Source organism: Scomber scombrus, chromosome 17, assembly GCF_963691925.1.
Source record: "Scomber scombrus chromosome 17, fScoSco1.1, whole genome shotgun sequence".
Taxonomy (NCBI): Eukaryota; Metazoa; Chordata; class Actinopteri; order Scombriformes; family Scombridae; genus Scomber; species Scomber scombrus.
In genome coordinates, this window is record NC_084986.1 from 10,332,791 (window position 1) to 10,356,229 (window position 23,439).

General features: G+C 40.3%; 1 protein-coding gene across 2 annotated transcripts in view; it reads left to right on the plus strand.

Annotated features, from left to right (window-relative positions):
* Positions 1-23,439, plus strand: part of plcb1l (phospholipase C beta 1-like) — a 107,432-nt gene that overhangs the window by 14,024 nt on the left and 69,969 nt on the right. For both annotated transcript variants that reach the window (XR_009927302.1, XM_062437242.1), the window contains exon 3: positions 16,559-16,627. Coding sequence is in view for 1 of the 2 variants with exons in the window: in XM_062437242.1 (XP_062293226.1) it covers positions 16,559-16,627 (69 nt within the window). In the remaining variant the exon portion in view is untranslated. The remainder of the gene's footprint in view (positions 1-16,558; positions 16,628-23,439) is intronic.

A 23,439-nucleotide genomic window follows, 5' to 3' on the forward strand; every position in this document is an offset into this window, starting at 1 on the left:
TCTATGTAAAACAACACAAAGGACCTGTGTTGGTGTGGGGGCATGTTGTTTAAAGTGAGAAGTTTGTAATAATCATTGACTGGATTTTACAACTCTTGAAAGTTATCTCTGTGCAACCCTGTTTATTAGTGCGCACACACGGACCACGTCTGTGTCGTCGGACCTCACAAAAATGTATGTATAGTATGGAACTACTTCTACATGCAAGTCCACTGTTGTCCAGCATAAATTGGCTTTTGAGTTGACAGCACACTATTCACTGAGGGAAAGGTGAGACAGAAAGAACTCAAAACAAAAGCAGTTAAGTTAAGTTAAGAGGCCTTTGAATTATCTTAATTTAATGAACTTATAAAAGTCAAAGTAAATGCTTAAAGAATAAAGATATTTTTCTTTTTTTTACCACGTTGGAATTGAAACAGGGAATTGATAAGAACTCGAATTGATTAGCAGAATCAGGTTACAATACCCAACCCTACTGCTCTGTGCTTGTCTACCCGTAAACAAATGCTTGCTCAAGCAGGCAAGCACACACACACACACACACACACACACAAACACACACACACACACACACACACACACACACACACACACACACACACACACACACACACACACACACACACACACACACACACACACACACACACACACACACACACGGGGGAGGAAAGACATGGTTCTGTTCATTTCCTCTCTTACAAAACAACTAGAGTCCTTTCTTGGAACCACACATCCAGAAAAAAAGCTGTTTTGTCCATTTAGAGCCTTTCCGTTCTGAACAGTATTGGTGCCGACACCATTCATTGTGAATCTCAGCGACTCAGTTGAGTCTACCAGAGCAATGGAGGTGAATAAATGATGGCAGCAGTTCTGACTGGGCAGCTAAGACATCCTGGATTCAAGTGATAAGCTTAACCAGTCACATGGTTTGTGAATGATGTTGATAATGCAGCAGTAACTGAAGAATAACTTTTATGTCAGCACTGCCATTTATGCTCCAGTCTTATTGGTAGTTTGTTAAAAGGGTGTTGAATCCTTTAATGTGGCGACCAACACCTTTAAACATGATGTTGATTTTGAATACTCAGACTGATGTATAAAAGATAAAATCAGCATCTGTAATTTTAGTAGCCTCTTATCACTGTGATTAGTATCCATGACGAATAAACCTGTTTTGTCATTGCCACTGAACACCAGAACTTACCTTTGTCTGTTCCACTGCAAGTTTATTGGATCAACCAACAATTTTTTAGGAAATCCATCATCAAACGAAAATGGTATCTGTGTTTTTAATTGATAAACACAAACAAAACTGTATTCATTTCAAAATAATTTAATAGTAGTAACAATTTTACAGCCCGTACTCTGGCATAAAATTTATGTTCAACTCCACTGAACATGATGGCCCTTTACTGTTAATGTGACTGGAAAAAAATACGACCATATTACAGTAATTTATTAAAGTGCTCCAGTAGAATTACACCAGTTACATTACAGACAAGCAATGAGTCATCTGTAAAAAAAAAAAAAGAAAAAAAAAAAAAAGAAAAAGATTGCAATCTGAAAATTATATTAGTTATCGATGATATAAGACTTTACAACAAAATAGATGATATAATATGATTATTGTTAGACTAAGTGCGCGTATACAGTATGGCTTACTGTCCACAAACAATAACTCATGTTGGCCTAATCAAAGGTGCTCTGTCTGACTGCCTGGTTATATGACAGCAGAGTGAAGAGGATGATTAAGCTTCTCATTGTCTCATGAGTCCAGGTATTTATAACATTTATGCTGGCCTATTTCTGGGCCACTTATTCAAAAATGATCTTTATAATGTTGACTCCTTTCATCTGACACAGTTCACACAGATTGCAGATTGACAATAAGTGCTCAGTATTTGCATGGCGGGGACGTTACACACGGTCACACAATAGAAAAGAAGAGCGGGACGAGAGACTTCCATTGGATGAGGATGACTGATAATTATTCTGCCTTTCTCTAAAGCTGTCTCGTTCCCCTCACTTGAGCATTGTCCAAAACAAAAACACCTCTTAAAAAATAAAAGAAGCCTTTCTGGTGTCAAAGAAAATTCTTAATGAAATTTTGATGCACAGTACTGAGATGTGTGGTTAACAGTGACGCTGTTAAAGTGACTTTATCTTTGCTCAATAGACTGCAGTCAGCTAAAAGGTCTGCTTCACCCTGTTTTTTGTCGAATTCTGTCACTGTCTCTACCATTGTCTGTCTTTGCCTCTCTGTGCAGTCTGTCATTCCACATCCTGATAACCTCTTCATTATTACCTGCCTGGGCTCATATATTGGTTTTGCTGCAATAATAAGATGCAGTGCTCTAACCCTAGCCACCCTTATTTTACAGATGACACATGTAACAGATGTAGCAGGTGGGGTTTGGGATTGTGTGAAAGCCCTTATGTGTATGTCCCTATTGATGTTACTTTGTTGAATGCTTTGTGTTGTTGTATTGTTTCATTTATTATCATTACATTTACTAATGTATTTTGTTTTGTTTAAATGTTGTAAGTTTTATGTTTAGTGCATGGAGATCCCCTCAAAAACAAGATAGTGCATCTCAAGGGGTTTAACCTCCATTTAAATGTTGAAATAAATACATTTCACACAAGTCATTTTTTTCAGTCGCTTCCCTTCAATACACAAAGTTGCTCTCTGAGGCAACGGGGAGTAATTTTATTACAGGAAGTAAGTTTTGCCAAATGTGGATCCTGGATATTTGAACCTTTACCATGAAATGTCAAGATTACGGCTTTGTACTTTTTAGGGCCTCCAGGCAGCAGCATTTGCCAGAGTTTTGAGTTGTCATTCCAGCATAGCTATTATTTGAATAGATTTAAATGTGCAGCGGAGGCCAGGCGGCTGTTGTAGCTGTCAGTTAGATATTTGCATGGCTGAGACAGAGCTGAGCTGTTGGTTGAGCTCTGCATCACTACACAGCTGAATCAGTCAGTGTCATCTTGTTTGTGCTTGTTTTGCTCTGCGCTGATCAGGCAGTGCCACCAAGCTGAACGAGTAAAGAATGCCTGAAGTGCATAGATGTCCAGAAGGTGCAAAAGACTACCACTATAACCATTAAATGTATCCTTTCTTTCCCATTATATTGAAGACATTTTAACTTTACCATGACACCACCAAGTAACAACTGAAACAAATGAACTACATGGTTCAACATGTAATCTAACCATGTGTGTATTCCCGTTGTGAATGGCCACACCCAAAGGTAAAGTAAAAAAAAACAAAAAAAAACTGCTGTCATAGAGAGTGGCAAGTCACAAGAAATCATACAAGTGAGGATAATGGTGTGTACTGTACTTTCAGACACTCTCTCCTCAAAGGCTTTCATGGTTTTGTATTCAATTTCACGCACAAAAAGTGAAGGAAGTAGTTGTCTGAAGAATGAAAGAGAGAGAGAGTGAGAGCTTCAAACTCTGCTTTCTTTCTTTCCTTTAGACTCCTGACCAGTCGCTGCGTGAAGTGAGCATGATCATTAGATTGTCAGTAAGGCAAAGCAATGCTCGATGTTAGATCGGAAGATGAAGCAATGCTAAATGTTGCAAGCCTTTTGTATAGGCAGCTCAGGAATGACTCGTGTGTAATCATCAGCCTAGAAATATGACCCACATATGACCAAAAAATAAAATAAAATACAGCACCACTTAAAAGTTTGGACACAGTTTTTCATTCAGCTTATAAACAAAAAAAAAGTGAATGTGTTGATTCAGCTGAGCAATTTCGCCATTGTTTTTCTCCTGTCCCTAACTAACACTGATGTGAATGATTTTTGCTTGGCTCACTAGAGTGTGCCTTAATAAGATGATGGCTGCACATTGAGTGCTATGGTCAAACGTCAATAAAATGTGTGAATCTGTGGTTTGTGTGTCGCAATGGGATGACCTGACATTTTGAAGATGGGGTCAGAGATCAGAAGTTACAGTTGGTCACAGTAGTTTATAGATCTCTGATAACTGATCCTCTGAGAAAGACTAAATGCTACTGTTACAGGTCAGAAGGCATAAATTAAATCTCTCAGATATCGATTTGCTCTATTAGTTTTAATTATGCTTAATCAGTGGTAATGGAGAATTTATAGCTTAGACATTTAAACACTCATGCTTCTAGTAAACTGACATTTAAAACTTGTGAGGACTGTGTTTTATGAGTCAGCTGGTACACAGTCAGACAGACTGACTCTCTCTCTTCTTTCTCCATTCCCTTCCTTCCACTTCAAACGCTAACCCAGCCCAGTTGCCATGACAATCCAATCCATGCAGCTTGTTTTTTGATGCTGCAAAGTACTCAAAACCCCCCTGCTGCTGTGATTTGACTGCCATCGCCGTACCGAGCCAGGTGGCTGCTTACCTCAGGGAGCCCTTTCAAATAAAGGCATTCAGCCAGAAGACTTTGAAGTCCCACTGTAGACAAGCCCTCAATAAGAGAACACACTTCCTTCCTGTTTCATCCCTGGCTTTGATGGGGAAACTTCGATGGAGGACAACCTCATATTGCGCATCAGTTCGTTGCGGCGTAAAAAATACACAGTGACTTTTAATCCTCAGTCCAACTCTATGAAATAATGTTACAGAGATGTTTGGTTATTAAATGAAGGGACTAGAATGAAATCTGTGATCAAATGGAGTTACTGAAAGCTAATTAGTGTAGAAAAAACTTGGAACAGACCATACTCACACTCATGTTCAGACAAAACAAGCAATTTGAAGATGTGCCCTTGAGCTCTAAGAAATTGTGATGGCTTTTTTTTCTTTCTTTTTTGTTATTTTTCACAGTTGGGATAAACAAACATTTTTATGCTAACAATCACTCTAATTTTAGAATCTCCAGTTAAGCTGACTGGCTGAATTTGTCTCTTTAATTGTAAAGAGAAAATTATGCCAACTGCACACAGAAAAGATTGGAACCCTGGATTAGATAGTTTGTACACCAAGATCATCTGAAAATCATGGAAACTTTTTGGAAAAGGGCAGGCTCTTTCAAAAATCACTTGGCAGGTGATTGGATGAACCATCTCTCCATCACCATCTATCACCCTCTTACCTTGCGAGACAGCTGGATTGGCAGAACTGATTGGTCCAAACCACTGGTGGCTGCAAATTGTGCATAAATTGTGTGAGCTTGTGATGTGATCTTGTAAATCCAGCTGCCTCTCAAGGTAATTTTTCTGCAGGTACCAATTCAAAACACTTAGCTATCCTGCTACACGTTTTAAATTCAATAATTAACATTTCAAACACATTAGATCCTTTTATGTCATAAACAGAGCCGATATAAAACAAAACAAAAACACAGTGAATCTTATACTTAATATCAGAATGAGATTTAGTTCCTCGTTCATGTGAGGTTTAAAGTCTAGGACAGAAGAATACACAACTCATTTGTTAAGCCATTTGATTTCCCTTTCATTTAAGGTCTTTGCCTGTGCTGTGTGGGTCATAAGTTTACCCAGTAATGAAGTTCTCCCTTTCTCTTCCTCATCTCTTTCATCTACACTGCCGCTGAGAACAGAAAGATGAGAACTGAAATTAAAATAATATTGAAGTCTGAATTGCACATCTTAAATTAAACCCTTCTCCTCTGAAAAAATGTTGTAAAATTGACACCAGTTCCCTTTTGTTAGTTTTCCCTTTGATGGCAAATCCATCATTATTTTTTTGTTATTTAAGTGGGGCAATACTATTGTTGCTATCCTTTCATGTGTGTAAATGTGCCAGCCTTAGCAAAAGGGCTTCATCTGCTCACAGTGGGAAGTTTAATGTTAAAAGTTAAATGAACATACATAATTTTAGAATATAGTACATTTTGTTGGCGTGCAGACTGTTGAACTATTAAACTACTACAACAAGATTGTCATTTACCTGTTGAACAATTCTGAATGAGACTGAAATAGACTAACATGATGAGCCTCTTCATTTCTTCACTTTTTTTCACCACACACTATAAGCACACTGTATTCATTTATTTATTTATCATGTGGATGTATAAAGAGTTGTTATTTGTCTGCTATCCCCCCTTCTCTTTGTCTCTTAACTAACAGGTTTTTCCCCGCATTCATTGAAATGCTCAGTAAATGCTACTTAACTCATTCTGCTGGAGGAATCAGGCCAGTGGATGGCTTACACTCAAGTCCCATTTCCTAATAGGGCAATTATAGGCTTTTTGCTTTAGTACTATTTCCAATGCTTCCTGCACGTAAATGAATGACCAATTGCTCAAGTGGGCGACTGGAAAGAAAAGGTCTTTAACTTCATTTCAAAGAGGCAGGCATAGAGCGATCATTGGGATAGTAAGTACAGATAATCACAGAGAGCAAAGAGTGATTTTTTTCTTCTTCTGTGGACTGGTCTCGTTAATGATTTACAAGCGTGTTAGAAAAAGCTGCATATCTTGTGTTCACTCTGAGAAACCCTGAATTGTGCTTGTCTTGTATTGTGACAGCTCTCAGACAGATTTTACTTTGTATTATTGATTGCTCTGATACAGGCTCATCGTAATAATTACATTAGATGAGCCTCTGGTGTTTGAGAGGGCTGTAATTCCCACCAGCAAGGGGTTTATGAGTTTTCATGCCACCCTGCTGCTTGTCACTGAATTCCTGTGTACGCAATTATCAAGCTGCTGCCTCAGACAGCTTATTAAAAACACACTGATGGACTCATTGTGGCCTTTATTTTAATTTATTAACATCTCTACATAGACACATACAAACTTAGGTAAACAAAAAAAAAAAACAACAGAAATCCCCTTTATCCACTATCATATAAATGTTTACTGTGTCTTACATTGCAGACTGACATGACACCATAGTGTTTTTTGATTGATAAATGGAGTGCTGGAGTGAATTCTGCCAAGCTGTTGTCTATCCCCGAATTTCAGATCCCTCAGATCCCTCAGACTTCCCTCATCCTTTTGCCGTTCCATTTCCGCTCGAGCAACTAAGTATGTCACATATGTGGGTCAGTCGCCTTTCATTACCCACCAAAGACAATTCAGTTTGGTGGAATGATAAGAAGCTATCAAATTTAAACAGCTTGGAAGTGCTCTGGGGCAAGACAAAAAGCGCAGCAGTCTGCCATACTTAAAATACCAACTCCTCTTTGAGAGCCTTCCTCGAGAGTTACATGATGGGAGGGAGAGGAGCAACACCTGGCCCATTAGAAGAGAAGAAGTGAAGGACATGGAGAATTAGTTTTCATCAGTACATTAGGAGACAAACTGAGGCCAGGGTGGCAGTGAAACCTTTTAAATGTATTTTCTCCATTTGACTGTCTGATTGTGTCCTGCTAATGCTGATATTGTGCGTTAGTTCTATTTTTTATATTTTTGTATGAAACGCTTTTAGGACCTATTGACAAGCACTCATAATTGCCTGTGGTTTCTTAGACAGGAAAAAGGATAAAAAGGCACTTTGCTTCAGTGTAGCAGCGGGTCGAGAGTGGAGCCTGACCGATACATCAGCATGGCTCATTTTACATGATTTTATTTTAGTTAGCAATTCAATAATGTCAAGGAGCAAGAAATTAGAGAAATACAGAAGACATATTTGATGTGATTTAGAAGCAGTGTGGCTGTTACAGTTTGGATGGAACTGAAAACTTTATTGGCAGCATTGGCCTATAAACACGAATGTCCATGGCTGAGTGACTGAGTGATGAAATTAGACCCTTCGCCCTGGCTGGTTATCTTCTGTTGCCACTACCTGTACGTGTTATATTAGCCCTCCAGCCATGTTGTAGGTTTTGACTTAGTCCTGTTTTTAGCCATGCTAGTGGTATAGCTGTAGTTATAGAAAATGTCTGTTTGTTGGTCAATTTGTTTATGATCAAATATCTGCAAAACTCTCTCTCTCATTGTATTCAAGTTATATGTAGTGTTAACATGCCATTATCAAACTGTTCAAGTTAGAGCCATAAGAAAAGTGTAGAAAGTATTTAATGAATGATCCTTGGGAGAGACAGACTTGGATACAGAGAGAGCGACAAAGAGTTTTGCCTGCAGAAATAAAGTGAAAAATGTATTTCTCTAAGCCGTACGCTTTGTCCTAACTTCAAAGGGGCCCATGGATTGCATTTAGGAGGTGTCTAAATGAGGTGATGTGAAAGATGAGAGCCATAGCTGCCCAGTATCTGCCACTGGCAGTGATCTCAAAGGACTTCAGCCACAGCACAGCACAAGCACACGCAGGCACGCTGCTCACTTGTAGCCTATAGTCGTGAATCAACAGACGTGTTGTGGTTGAGCGTACTTTTTCAGCCATTGCTTGAATGTAATTCAATTAATATATTGTGTGCGTGTGTGTGTGTGTGTGTGTGTGTGCAAATCTGCAATGATGTTGTGAGATCATTACTCAGAAAGAAGAAGAATATAAGGATAGGTTGTATAAAGGCCCAGAGGAAACTGTATTTTCTGACTGAATAGAAACGTGTACAGGTACATTGTAGTATGTGAGCATGTATCTACTGCAGTGTCTGGTCCTCAGTTCAAGCTTTCTGTGGGTTTTATATGTTTGTGCAATCCTGTGTATGTGTTGTGCATGAGTCACTCGTTCCAGGACACTGAAGGGGATCTCAGATGTTTCACTGTAGCAGATAAGAGTCATCCACAGTGTGCCTGAAGAAAGCCACACAGATAGAAGAGCAGGCTTAAATGGTGTGGAGGAGTAAGGACGGAAGAAGGGATGGGGGTGGTGTGTTAGCGTGTGTGCATGCGTGTGTCGACAGGGGATCAGACAAGATGTGAACCGTCATCCAAAAACATGAGAGCTGCTGTTAAGACGCGAGAAGACAGGAGGGAAGCACGGAGGGAGGCAGGGAGGGAGGGAGGGAGGGAGAGAAGGACTAGAGGAGGCAGATGTCCAGAGATAGGATAGGTGAGATGAGTGAAACAGAGAGGCACATGTCCAAGACAGCAGAGGCAGAGATGGACATGAGAGGATAGAGTAAGTGAGGGAAGGAGGAGGGAGAAGTAAAAATCATAACAATGACGGAGAGAGAGAGAGAGAGAACAACATTGGATGATGGACAGATGAGGGAAGCAGCTTTGCTTTCTCTGTCATCCCACTCAGTTCTGCTATCTATCAGAGAGGAGTACACTCCCTGCAGTATCCTTCACTACACTCCATCCGTCACTGTGTGTGTCTGCGTGTGTGTGCCCGCGATTTGATTGGTCTGGCACGCTCCAAGGAAAATGGTGACCAATGCGAGCTGAAGAGCCGGTCACATCATCGCTCTCAGTCACTGAGTATTTATAATGACTGAACACAACAGACACTGCAGATTGATAATAGAGAAGAGTTAGTTTTTGTGTATGTATGCACAAGCACGCGCGTGTGTGTATATATGCCCATAGAGTTGTTTGTGAGGGTGTGCTTTACCTGATCTGTGTGTGTGTGTGTGTGTGTGTGTGTGTGTGTGTGTGTGTGTGTGTGTGTGCATTTGTGTGCGAAGCATGAGTGTGTGCGCTGATGTATAGAACAAAGCGTCCTGTGGCCTTTATCTAAACGTTGACTGTTTTGTGGAGCATGTCAGCTGCTGATAGCCACTATCAGCCATAGCCACACTCCTCCACCGCTTGGCCTCAGTGTTTTGTTTTTTTACCACAAAGCTGTTTCTCCCTTACTCCTCCCTCTCCATATTTCCTCATTCCTCCCTTCATTCCTCCTGACCTCTAATCCATGTGTCCTCTATCCATCTGTCAGACCATGAACCCAACCTCAAACTGATAACCAAAGTCATGTGACTCCACATATTTATGACTTAAATCACGTTTTTATCACGTAACTCCACATGTGTTTCTAGCCGTCCGTATTCAAGCCATCAAAGGCACATTTCAATGTATATGCTTACCTGCATGCTACCTCACCATGAGGGCTTAGTGGAATAGGGGTAAATCCAGAGAGATAAATTCTTGTCCTATTTGTAGGTGTTACAGTTTAATCCTGATCCTGAATTTGTCTTGACAAATAACTTAAAGATGATAAATCACACAGCAAATGAGTAAATCATACAGTCTGAAAGAAGATCCATCCACAATCCCTCAAGCTGGCTTCCATATTATCTCAGTGCTTGTGGAAAATCTGTACCTACTTTTTTAAAAATAGCATTCTGTGGAAAGTCTGTGGAAATCTGGCTAAATGGTCTGTGTCTGTAATCACTGTCCAGGAGGACAGACATGGCAACCAACAATCAATCAAATGTTAAAGTGAAGGGACTGAAGGTTTGAACTTGAAGGCTGCAACAGGGGACGACTAATGTACATTTAATGACAGTGAACAATTTATTAAAGAACCACTGTAATGCCTGTTTAGAGTATTTACAATACAGGAGGATGAGGAAGCGAATAGCACTAAAGGCTGTGCCAAAGCATTATATTAATAAACCTCATTGTACTAATAATAAACCTGATTGCACAGCATCCGTCCAGTAGAAAACAAACAATGTCCCTATGTACCTACAGTGTCGATTTCCCTTTAAAAGACCACAATACAAATTTAATTAGAGCTAACAGTAACAAGAAAAGAAACATGATCTTGTCAAAGATGCTCAAGCAGAATGAAGAAACAGAGATTTCATTTTTTTTATTTTTGGTTCAAAGAGTGGATTGTTTGTGAGGTAGACCTAAACCAGTCAGTTTAGATCAGATCTATAAGGACAGGTGTGTGGACCAGGCGTGACTGCACCTGCCAAAGATAACAGGTAGATAGGGAGCACGAGAGAGATAAAATAAGTAACTCTTTAAAAAAAAAAATCTCCATGTTTTCTCTACCTGCATTCATGACTTTTAAATGTCAGGGTAAAATTAGGGTCAGATAAAACTGCAACACATGATGGATTTAAGATACTCAAAAGCTTTCTGGCATTCACCTGACCAGGCATACAGGGGTGAGACAAAGTGTGAGCAAAGCTGGAGAAGCCTTTACAGAATTTATGATTATAACCACACATACATGGTGGCTGGCAGAGATTTCTGCATCAGCACAGCACATTTGTTCACTGGCTGAGATAGATGGGCTGCACCCTTTCAAAAACCCAGATTTTCCAGCAGTAAAAGGTTAGGGACAAACTAGTCAATTTTGGGGACCTTTCTCAGAGTGGATACAAGAGCAGCACATCAGCACAAAAAATGAAGACTTATGAATGAGACTTTTAGGCTTTTCTTGTGCTTCTTGAGCTTATTTGACTTCAAAATTTCATTTTACAGATGTACATTTCAGAATTAATTTTTCCATTGAGAGAGGTTTTACCTTTGCACATCACTACCAAATGAAACTTTAAGCAAACATACCCAGCTGAGCTGAGGGTAACTGCTTTCAATTCATTTGATTGCCTTTGTAATGAGAAATTGTCCTTTGTTGGTTGTTTGTGACAGAGCATTGATTTGTTTGAATTGCATTTTTTAAATATTGCACTGGAAGATAAGCAAGGGGGAGAACTGGAGACAGAACAGAGAGGATAGATGAAAATCAGAGTGAGTTAGTTGCTCAGTTTAAATAGACACTTGGGCAGCCCCATGGCAATGTCAGACTTTCCAATTTGGCTCAAGGCCTTTGTCATATGCCATGCCTAATTTCTCACCCACTTTTGCTGCTACTCCCCACTTCATATTGTCTAATAAAGCATTTGATCCATGGAAAAAATGTAAAATTGAATAGGTCCTCATGTGAGTTTTAAGCCATCTTAGACGACTGGTGGGAAACAGCACTTGTGCTATCGGTGCAATTTCTTGAGAAGATGCACACCTGTGTACTGTATGTGCATACATTTATATGCAAAATGGACACAAAATGATGTTCCTCCAAGAGCACATATAAACTTTCTGCTCTTTTGTCTGGCTGTTGGCAGCTCTCTTTCTCTTTAGTCAGCCACTTCAGGTGAGGAGGTTTGTGACTTTCCCACTGTGGGGCTGTTTGAGTTGCTCTATAGGAACCAAAGAGTGGAGCAGTAGAGTGAATGTAACTCTCAACCAAGTTCAAGTGCAGCCCTCCACAAACCATTTTCCCTCATAACATTGTATGCTTCCTGGGAGCCAAGTGTCACTGGAGTGCCACTTAAAGGACAGACACAGCACCTGTGCAGCTTTGGTGTGTTTTGTTCTACATAAGTATTTGCTCTGTTTATTATGTAATGCTCCTGATAAGCAGGTTGGCAACTTGCATGGCAGCCTCAACCATCAGTGTATAAACATGTGTGTGAATGGGTGAATGTTTGCTTGTATCGTGAAGTGTTTTTAGTGGTCAGTAAGACTAGAAAGGCGCTATATAAATGCAGTCCATTACTGTGGTTTGGGGACACCTCCATGCCCAGAATCATCCAACCTGCCAGTGGGCCTTTGAAGACTCTTATCCAAAGAGAATGGAGGAGTGTAATTGGTTATGCAAAAGTCTCATGTAGCTCTGCACACACATAAAACCCAAAGTGTCTCATCTATCGTATCTTTAACTTCTGTCACATTCTTGTACATGTGTACCATTTGTACAGACATCTGTTTTTTAAAAACATGTTTAAGAGCCTCCCAATGCTTCCTAACAGTCCTGTTAGAGGGTTCATGTTTAAGAGCCTCCCAATGCTTCCTAACAGTCCTGTTAGAGGGTTAGAGGCCATCCAGACATGTTATACCAGTATAGTCTGTGTGACCTCATGGCACAAAGAGGCAGCTTGTCGGAAATCCTGAAAGCAGTGTGTGTGTGTGTGTGTGTGTGTATGTGTGTGTGTGTGTGTGTGTGTGTGTGTGTGTGTGTGTGTGTGTGTTTGTGCTTTGTATGGGTGGCTGACAGTTTATTTTATTTATGTGTAGTATTTGATGTCCATCTTTGTTTAATGTTTTCTGTGTTTTTACTGTAAAGAACACGGAGCTTGTCTGTGCATGAAATGTGCTATACAAACTAAAACTGACTTGACAAATAGAAGCAACAGTGACAATGCTGTGTATTTTCCCCAGTCTGGCCCTGGTGCAATAGACACACGCAACAGCCATGCCTCAGATATCTCCCTCCCTCATTTGCTTTGTGCATATTCACCTCTCCCTCCTTCCTGCCTTGGCTTTCTTTGCTCCTTGTCTCCGTTGCTCAGCAGAAGCTCTGAGCCCTGTGGAGTGCACATCCATTTTGAACCCGGAGGCTGTCAAGCATGCTGTTGGTAAATAAGCAAGCTAACCCATGGCTGTCAGTCGACCCATTTTCACTTATCCTTTTCCCCATCTCTGCCTTCTACTTCATGTTTCCTTCACTTTCTTTCTCACACCAGAATATCCTTTTCTCTCTTGTATCACTAAAGCTGTAAGCTGTAAGTGGCAACAGAGAGACCGACCAGCCTGGCCAGCCTTTAAAATTGTCGATTCTCAGTAAAGACTGTTTTATTCAAAACACCTTGTAACAGATTTTTCCCTAGCCCCAAGTCAAGTTTTATGTATCACATTACATACACAGGTGAACTCAATGTTCAAATTAAAGGGTAACAAAGAGTGTTCTAACACAAGAACACAGTGTATTAAATGTACAAAGCGCCTGAAGCAGAGGCACATTTGACAGCAAAATGACTCATAGATCAATGATGAATTTCCTGCAAAGTTTCATAAACATCACACTCTTTACCTTCTCCTTGGAAAAAGGAATGGGTTTCATTTTAAAAGGAAGGCAGTATGTTGCAGATGTTGTGAGAACAGCGGCTCCACAGCAGAGATAGACAAACAGGCACAGAAAACAGAGCCCAGGGCCAGCGCAGGTTAAGAATGTTCATTAATTTCTGTGGTTTCTCTCCCTCTGGCCCTGCTTGTTTCCTGGACGTGCCATGGATCTTAATTGGCTTTGGATCCCTGCTCACTGTTTTGTGGCACACAGAAATGCCCTGAGAGAGGGGGGGTGGGGGTAAGAGACAAAAAGACAGGGTGAGCTAGAGAGAGAGACAGCTTGATAAATGAATAGAGATGACAGAAATAAAAAAGATAAAGAATATATTGTATATGAAATAGATGAGAGAAATTAAACAGGAGAAATAATGGATGGACTGCTTGACTGAAATTAAGTGCTTTAATTAACAAACTGTACAGTGTCTGCAATTATAAATCCAAATCAATATCAATAAAATGTCATTGTCATCAACTTTTATTTACATCTGCACAATGAGCAAGCTTCTGCATGCTGCGGCAGATGCTGACACAGGACTTTAGAGGTCACAGTAGCGATTACAAGCATATCATCTTAGTCACACACTTTGTAAGCAGCTTGTCACCCATACAAGCAGTTTGCTTTACCTTTAATGAGTTGGCTCTATAGGTTAACACTCAGCTGATGACGCTGAACCAGCTTAGAGTTGTGTTAACAGTGAAGGGCCAGAGGGCACAAAAAGGACCCCATCAGCGAGCTGCTTCCTGAAGCCCAACTGTTGCGCCAGGCCCCCATGCGGAGCTCCATCTCTCTAAAGAGACTTCAAAGGCAGGCATTTGCAGACCTGATGTAGGCGTTAACCTTTGACTCAGAGGCTCTCTCTGTGCAAACAGGGACAGCCTAATTGATGCAGCGCACTGCAGTAAAGGAATAGCTTGTCCTTGTGGGTTACAGCCAAAGAATAGAGTGCTTTAATTTCTGTCTCCTACAGTATATGGAGACAGACAGTGGCTGTGCCTCAAGCAAACTGGCCTTTTATTATGATCTTTGGTGACCAATATTTAGCATGTACTAATGTATATATATATTATTATTTTTATTTATTTTTATTTATTTTTATTTTATTATTATCTATAGTTCCAAGAAATGCAGATCCTTGTCTTATTCAACTTTTGACAAACAAAGATCTGTGGCCCCTACAACTTTTTCCCCATTAATTTCTGTTAAGGGGCAAAATAAGAATCCGTGCTACATGTTGAGTATGAAAATACATTTCAATATTCAGTTGTTACAAGTTGTACAAGAATTTGCAGAAGCCAAAACCCTGAACTTGATACTCTCATACATTCATATTTTCATATAAAAAAAACATCTTTTTTTAAATGAAAATATGAATAGAATATTTATTTTATTTTTATATATATTTATCGAGACGACTAAAGTAGGCATGGATTTGGCCAGGTGCAATTTTCCACCAACCTCATGGCCTTGACATAGACAGATACTGGTTTGCAGCTGGAGATATAGTCAAGCATCCGTCACTCCCTGCCGCTCCTGATAATCCTGAGTGGACACACAATTCACCCTGGTTAATTTTCCACCTCATATCTTGGCTCATTCCCAGAGAGATGGACAGAGAAATAATCTAGACTGATAAAGGTATGTGGTGAGTGAAGGAAGGTACCAGGGGCCGTCAATATGATTGGATTTGTGTGTGTTTACTGCAAATCATATTATTGGTTGTTTAAGGGACAACAGCCTTCCAAATAGGCACAAAACAAGGCTGGTTGATGGATTGGTGCGTGCATGAATGGACAGACGGGTTAATTAATGAATGGCGAATGTGAGGTGTGTGTCCACTTGTAGATGGACAAAGTTGATAGTGTTTCGAGTACAGTTTAAAAAAAATCATATTGCTTATGTAAGAAGAAAGAAGGAAAGTCCAGTGTTATGCGCTGAGCGGTTATGAGCTGACACATTTTTATGGTGTCAATATTTCAGTGCCCTTATTTTGAACTGTGCCCCACTTTGCCTCTGCATGATAATAGTGTGATCTTCCTAACACTGAATTGCTGGAACTGTGAGATGGAACAACGAGCTCTGACATTGCTCCCCACATTTTTTGCATCAATAATAAATCAACAATGGAGCCGAGGTTTCCATTTGAATTAGCAGTGATATTTACACTGCTGTTGCAGAGAGCCTTACTTAACTGATTATATTCATGGTGTTCTGATCTAATTTTAAGACTGACTTCATTACAGTGGCATGTTGTGTCTCTTTGCCAGTTGACTACCACTTGCACAGCTGAGCCCAGCTAAGCAATGGCAAGGTGTTGTTGCAGATCATCATGCAGCAGCACATTGTTTATGTGTGCAGTGTTTTGCATCCAACTGTTTTCTCTCTTCCAACACTGAGTACAGTGGTGTATTGCAGCTACGGATAACAAAATCAGGACCGTTTTTCTTTGGTTTCTGGTATGTCACACCAGACTAGTATCAGATATTATGAGTAAATCTATTTTGTATTTGTGTGGGTGTTCTTGTGAAGAGCAAGTTCTCCTTTAACCAGGTCATTGGTCAGTATGAGAACGTTACACTTTTGTACTAATTCTGTGCATGACACTACAATGACAGTTTTACAGGGCAAAATGCCATTAGGCTTGCATGTGTCTACACTGAATGACTCCCACATGATAACAGTAATGAGGCTAATGTGTGTCCCAACACATTTGTGTTCTTCACAAACACACGATGCCTACAGCCACAGGTGGCAGGTTTAGAAATAGAGAAGGACATTGAGCATGGGCACAGAAAGTCTTTGTGTCCTTAAATGTCTTTGAAGCCTTTGATTTAACACTTCGTTGACATTGATAATGATATAGCTGTGTTTCTCCTTGTTTCCAGGATACAGACCTACTGGATATAGCATACATAAAAGATGCCAGGAATGGAAAATACACCAAAACGCCAAAGGTAAGCCCACTAGTTTGAGTTGCTTGCCCAGAGTCCGTCAGAACAATGGATGTGCATGTGAAACAATTTCTTTAGATGTGTTGAATATTCCCACCTTATGTTTTATATTGAGCTTGTGTCTGTCTGTTAAGGTGCCTCTGGGAATTCAATGAGCAATGTATTAAAAGAACAGCGCTGACTCTTTTTGGGTGATGATACGCTTTGTAAGTGTTCATATTTGCATGAAATTAGAAGCCATCAGTGGGTGTGAGCCCGACCATGAATCAGAAAATGTCTTTGCAGCTGTCTAGCCAAAAACTGTATTCTTTGTGGGACTGAAATCAGTTCAGGAGTTTGATTAACAATTGATTGACTTGTGTGTCCATATGTCCAGATAAATGGGTACAGTTGTTTGCACGGGAGGTGTGGTTAATGACCTTCAGAATTTCATTTTTCGCATTGATATGACTCTTGATTCCGTTTGTTTTTAACTCTCTGTGTAAAGCTACGCTATTGCTATTCACAATCCATCTGCGCATTATTAGAACAGTTTTTAGACATTGATGAGAAGACAAAAGCGAGGAAGTGTGGATCAAATGACACTCAAGATTGACATACATGATTCAAATTTAAACCCACACAGGAACAGTACATGGACTGTTTCCCAGGAAAGCACGCCTGTCCGGGGGGTCATAATTGCTGTTTCACAGCTAATTAAAATGCTGTTGATTTTGAGCAATGTGGGAAGAATTTGTACTCACATTTTGAATCTGGCAAGCTGAAACTGTCAAGGAATTTGGCACATTATGGAGCAGTTACAAAGCCAAATTCAATTCTTGCAGTTAATTTCCCACTTACCAAGCAATGATTAGAACAATAACCCCTTCTTATCCACTCTTTTGTTACATATCCCCACATAACGACTCGTTTTCACTATGCTTTTGGATCTACTCAGTCATTTGATGAGCTGTTATTCCATGGCAGCAGCAGTCTTCATTGGTTTGACTCGGTGTATCAAGGAGAAGCGGGTGGGGGTCGCGCACTGCTGCTCTGTCTGGGGAGTGAGTAATGATGGAATGAGTACAATAACACAGAGAGGATTCATGCATTTCTAAACAGCTTACAGAGTGATGCTACCCAGGGCGGAGACACGACCACGTGACAGGTAAGATGGTCGAAGCATTGGAAATCCATTACTGGGAGATGGAGCGGTGATGCACCCTGGGCATTGTAATGGGAGCACCAGTGAGACACACTGTCTGTGGAGCTGATGAGATGAGGAGAAGAAAGGAAGTGAAGAAAGGAGACAGGGAGGGGGAATAATGAACACTATGCAGGGATGAGAGAAGAGTAAAAGAAAAGCGGAGAGAGTGAAGGGAAAACCAAGGAGAGGTTTTTTAATGTAAGGTTTGCACAAGGTAAAAGAAAAGATGAGTGGCAAGAGCAAAGGACAAAGAGATGATGTGAGGTGAAGGACGAGAAGCATAGATAACACCAGGCAGCAGTTGCTCTAAGTGGACAGGTTTTTTCCTGACTTGCCTCTCAAGCACATCTCCGTCACACTTCTTAAGGATCTTGTCTGAGTGTTGAAGGTTTTGCAAGGATCCCTGTGCTGTTAAGTTCACTTTGAAAGAAATGCACAAAGGCTGAAATACGTTTTTTTTTTATGGTCACACAAAAAAAGATGAATTGTGGTTTTGCATTCATTCATACGTTCTTTTATGTTGCATGAAGTGAAAATGTACTACATGCAGGCATTTTATGCCTTGAGGGCACATGCACAAATACACTGTAATGACTGTTGTGGCAAGGGAACATTTTACACAGATTTTAATCAACTCTGGTTAAAAATGTTGCCTTGCAATGAAAATCAATAACACTGATCAATATTAGTGATCTGTGCTCTCTGTCTGGGGTTGTGTCCACTGTTAGCACGAGAGGTTTAAAACAAGAAAGCAGAAGAAAGAGGGATTTTTTCCCCCTACACACACTTAAAATTTGCACCTTAAACTATGCAAGTCGAGGTCACATAATTACTCTTATTTTGACTGTCTTGTTAGTTTTATATTTATATGCCCTCTACTCTTTTTTTTATTGAGCTTGTAATGCTCCTTATGCTCGCACTCAAGGGCTCCCTTTACAGCATTCATTCATTCATGCGAATTGCAGGAAACCAACACACTCACCAAGACGAGATGAGATGTTGGACTGGTGATGACAAGTCTCTGAAAGCTTCAGAAGTGCTTTCACTGAGCCACTCAAGAGTCCCGCGTCGCAGCCGAATATTGTCAGACTCAGATACAATCATTCTCCACAAACTGGCTTGAAATGGGCTCCAGATGGAAGGGCTGCTTTGGTTCACCTCTTCTGAGCTTTCCTTTCTACTACAGCTCAAGTTACTTCATATTGTCTTTGAGCGCGATCGGAATTTCTGACTGAACATCATTGAGATTTTGAGCATGCTGCCGTGTTCATCGGCTCATCGCAGTGCGTGGGTGGCTCGTCTGACCTCTGATGAACTTATACCACCCTGCCCGTGGGCTCCAGCTACTCAGTTATGACTCATACCATTTCCCTGTTGAGCACACACACGTGCACACACACACAATACACAAATACATCTGACAGAGAGGAACACGCACTACGATTTGTACATTGAGTGCATTTACAGCACATAGACACACATCTCACACAGGAACACAAGCACACATATGCTGACTAGAATAACAAAGCACGACAAAAGCAGTGTGTCCTTTGTTCTGCCATGTTCAGGCTGCTAATGTTAATTAGCATGTGTCCACCCCATCATCATTCAGTCTGATTAGATTGTCCGCTTGTCAGGATGACAAGAGGCAACCTTTGTTTGACGGGTAGCTCCAGAAATAAATCCCACACCCTTAGGTCTGGTGAACAGAGCACTAATAATCAACCACTTCATATACTCCATAAACACTTGGCAGATCTTTCATCCCAAATTCAAAGAATAGGGTAACAAAAGCATTTGCTGCTGCTTCTACATCTCTTTGGTTATTTTTACATGCTGTTGTGGTTATTACATAGTATTAAAATGAGGTGGCAAAGAAGTTTCATTTATTTTTTGGTAGTAACACCTGCAATTTTCTCATCAGCTGGATGAGCATAGATTAGTTTTTTCTTTTACTTTGTGCACCTCAAGTATTTAGTATTATTCAGTAGTATCTTAGCCCATCACAAACTGTTAGTTTCAAAAAACCAACATTGCTGGACAGTGAATGGAACAACAATATCCATGTCCGCTACACAGCTATTAAATACAACTATCTCCTTCCTCAAAGAAAAGGGGATAATTAAATGACAGGATCTCACAAAATTGAATAAGCTTATAAAGCTGATCTGTGGAGAGACATAACAATATTTGACATTTCTCATTCCTGAACCAGCTAAAATTTCATGGATGCTGGACTTCCACTGTTATTTAGTGGCCACTAAAGGGAAAAGAATATTACATCCAATTTCTAGTTATATAAGACCATCATTATCTGACCAGTTCTCAAATTCCACATTCACTTCACTGGTGGAAAAAACAGACAAAACAAATAGAAAGAAAAAAACATAATGCTTTTTATTTGTGGCAGTAGGAATATTTTATATTTGTTTTTAAAAAAAAGGAGTTGTACCTAGATTTGAAACCAATCTATGTCCAATCTAAAATGTATTCATTGTTCTACATGTGTTTAAGCCCCTGGCCTGGATGCAGGCCCCACCGTTCCAAACCATCCATTCATATTGTCCCATTATTAAATCAGTAGATTAGCTTGTTCCTGCACGGCATGTTCTCTCTCCTCAGAACAAACCAAATAGCAGAAGCCAATCACACCTGCAATTTGGTGTGTACAGCTCAGTCCACAACTAACTTCTACACAGCTGTTCACAGATAACTTGCACTGTGTTCAATTCTGCCCCTCACTCTGCCTTGCACACTGTGAGGGGCATATTGTGAGGCTGTCTCGGCACCTTTTGCTTTCTGGAAGTGGTCGTCTGTCTGAATTGTTCTTTCTGAGCAGAACTGGCAAAGAGAAAAATGTAATCAGCATCTCACCATGCTGCTTACAGTAGGTGTTTGACAGACAGAATTACATGCTTCCTCTCTGTTTCTTTGACAACCAAATGGATATCTGTCTCTGCAATGTCCTGCCTGTGTAGTTCAGGTTGTAATATACATCTTTAAAATGGAAAACTTATTTAGTAATATATATACTGTACAGTATATGGCAGACTTCAATCTCGGGTCTTTCCTTTTTTTAAATAATGGAAGTAACACAGCCGCTGTAACCCTGTGGGTGGGCAGAATTTGCTGACAGACTGTGGTCGGATAATTCCAATATCTTCATCTTACTGCAGCACAGTCTTCCACGCACTAGGTGATTGTTTTTCTGTGTGTAAGTGTGTGCATGTGTGTGTGTTAAACAAGACATGAGGCACTCATGATGTATGCAACCCATGATGATTGAGGGCAATGTAGCAGAGGCAAAGAGGTTGGGCTTGTAGTTCACACAAAGTAGGATTTTTTTTTTTGGCTGTAGTAATTTCACTCAACATAGGTGCTTGCTTGTGGAGGCTTGTGCAAAAGGATTAATCATAATCAACTGAGGAGGGAGCAAATAGATTTCTGGAGTGCTGTCAAAGTATAGTTTACAAAGCTGGCCCGTCTGGACAGATGCAGCCACTGTTATCAGCTAAGAAACACATGGATTTCACTCACAACTGCAAAATAAAGGCAAAAGGCAACTGTGATCATGCCGCTGCAGTACGAAGCGGGTGATTTTGAAAGATATCCTAGGTGCTGTACCTCAATAGCAACACTTTTTCTCTCCTTTAAGATCCTCTTTTGGCCTTCCTGAACTAGATTGTGAAGAAAAATGGAATGAATGGGCTGAAGTCAGCAGCAGAATCATGACAGATGATGTGCCTTCCCTCCAGAGCTATTTGTTCCTTGAGACTTATACTGTGAGGTGAGAGGAAGTGGCCGCCAGCTCTGTTACAGTATAAGCTCACAGCAGAGAGGACTGCTGCTAAATACAGAGCAGCTTGTGTGTCCCCAGCAGTGTAACAGGATCTGGGAGAGGCCAGCAGGCCATTATCACCACTGCTCTGTCTGGCTAAAAAAGTCGGTTAAAGCTCTATCTATCACAGCAGTAAGTGCTAACATCTCCTCCGAGTACAAAAAATGCTACCGTAAGGTTTAGATCCTCCCTTTGTAATAAACTTATTCAATGCATTTTCAAATCAGCTGTGTTGTTGTCAGGGTGCTTAAGGCAGTGATTACATAGCTCAGGCAGTAAACATAAAACAGGGCGGACAGTATTAATATCCTGGCATTTATTTTCGGCACTGTTGAGCACTGGCTCTCTTTTTCTCCCACTTCTTTTTCCAAAAATTAGTTACAAAATTGCCCCAAGATCCTGATTTGAGTGGGTACCAACTCAGTTAAAATGAAACTATACTGAAAATAAAACAAAAATAATATTAGCAGCCTCTTTTATACGTTTGTAGGAGTGAGGAGGGCATTTTGAATCCACTGCCTACAACATGTTTCTTGGGGTTCATCAACACTCTTGCTGTGGCAGTGTTTATTTCCATCATCGATGCTGTCTGCTGTGTATCGATGAAGGACAGGGTCACAGTATGTGCTCCAGCAGCAACAATTACAGCTCTTCAAATCTATCGCTGTAAGAGTGGCCAAGGCCTTTGTCCGACCCTGGACGCAGCTACACTCCCCGCATGACAAGATGAATAGTAGAGAAAACATGGAAATCTTAGATAACATGGGTTCAGTAATGGTATATGGTATGCTTGGTATATTGTGTGCTGTACTGTACTGTATCCTGTCAATATAAATGTCTGCAGTCATAACAACATTAATGACAGACTCTCAATATGGACCTCTGCTGATATGTGAAACCTTTCTCATCACTGTGCAGGGGCTCCATTACAGTGTTTACAATTATAGTTCAAAATCTCTTACTAAATGTAACCTAATAACAACTTAGTATGTGTATTCTGGTGGTGGCATATTGTACATTGTGATGCTCAACATTTATAGCAAGTCCAGCCGAGACATGTTTCAGCTTATCTCTGAGCCGCAGATTGATTTATTTGTGTCTATGCACATGATTGTGTGTGGAGACATACTGTTATTTTCAGTATGTCTGAATGATGTAATGGGTGTGTTTGTGTATGCATGAGCCTGTGCTGTGTGATGTAACACATTAATATATGTGCAGACCCTCTCAACCATTATCTCACTCACAATCCCAGACAGACAAATTGTAATTCAAAGCCTGCCCTTATCTGCTGCAAATCTACACAGTCCCCTGTAGTCAAAAATAAATAATAATTGATCCCTGTTTACAGCCTGACATGCAGGGATGACTGCTAACCTATGAGATTTAGTCAGGTGGATGTTTATCTCGCTCACACTGAGGCTGTAGATTAGTGTCACATGACAGTGTGTTCAAATAGTGGATTTGATACCATTAGCGTTTTGCAGTGTATTAATGATAAAATCCTTAAGAATGAAAGTTGTGCAAATGAGCACTGATGGGTTGAGAGATGAGCAGCTGAATGTAAAAGGAAACTTCAGGAGGACAATCAATGATAATGAGTCTCTTTAAAGGCTTTTGTTAGAAAGGCTGTGTGTGTGTGTGCCCATACATGTGTGTGTATGTGTATGTGTTTAAGAGACAGCTTGAGAAATAGAGATTGAATGCACACTACATCTCTTGCTCTGGTAATTGCAGTGAAAAACTTAACCTTACTAAGTGGTTTGTGGATGAAACTAGAGCTTTAAGTTG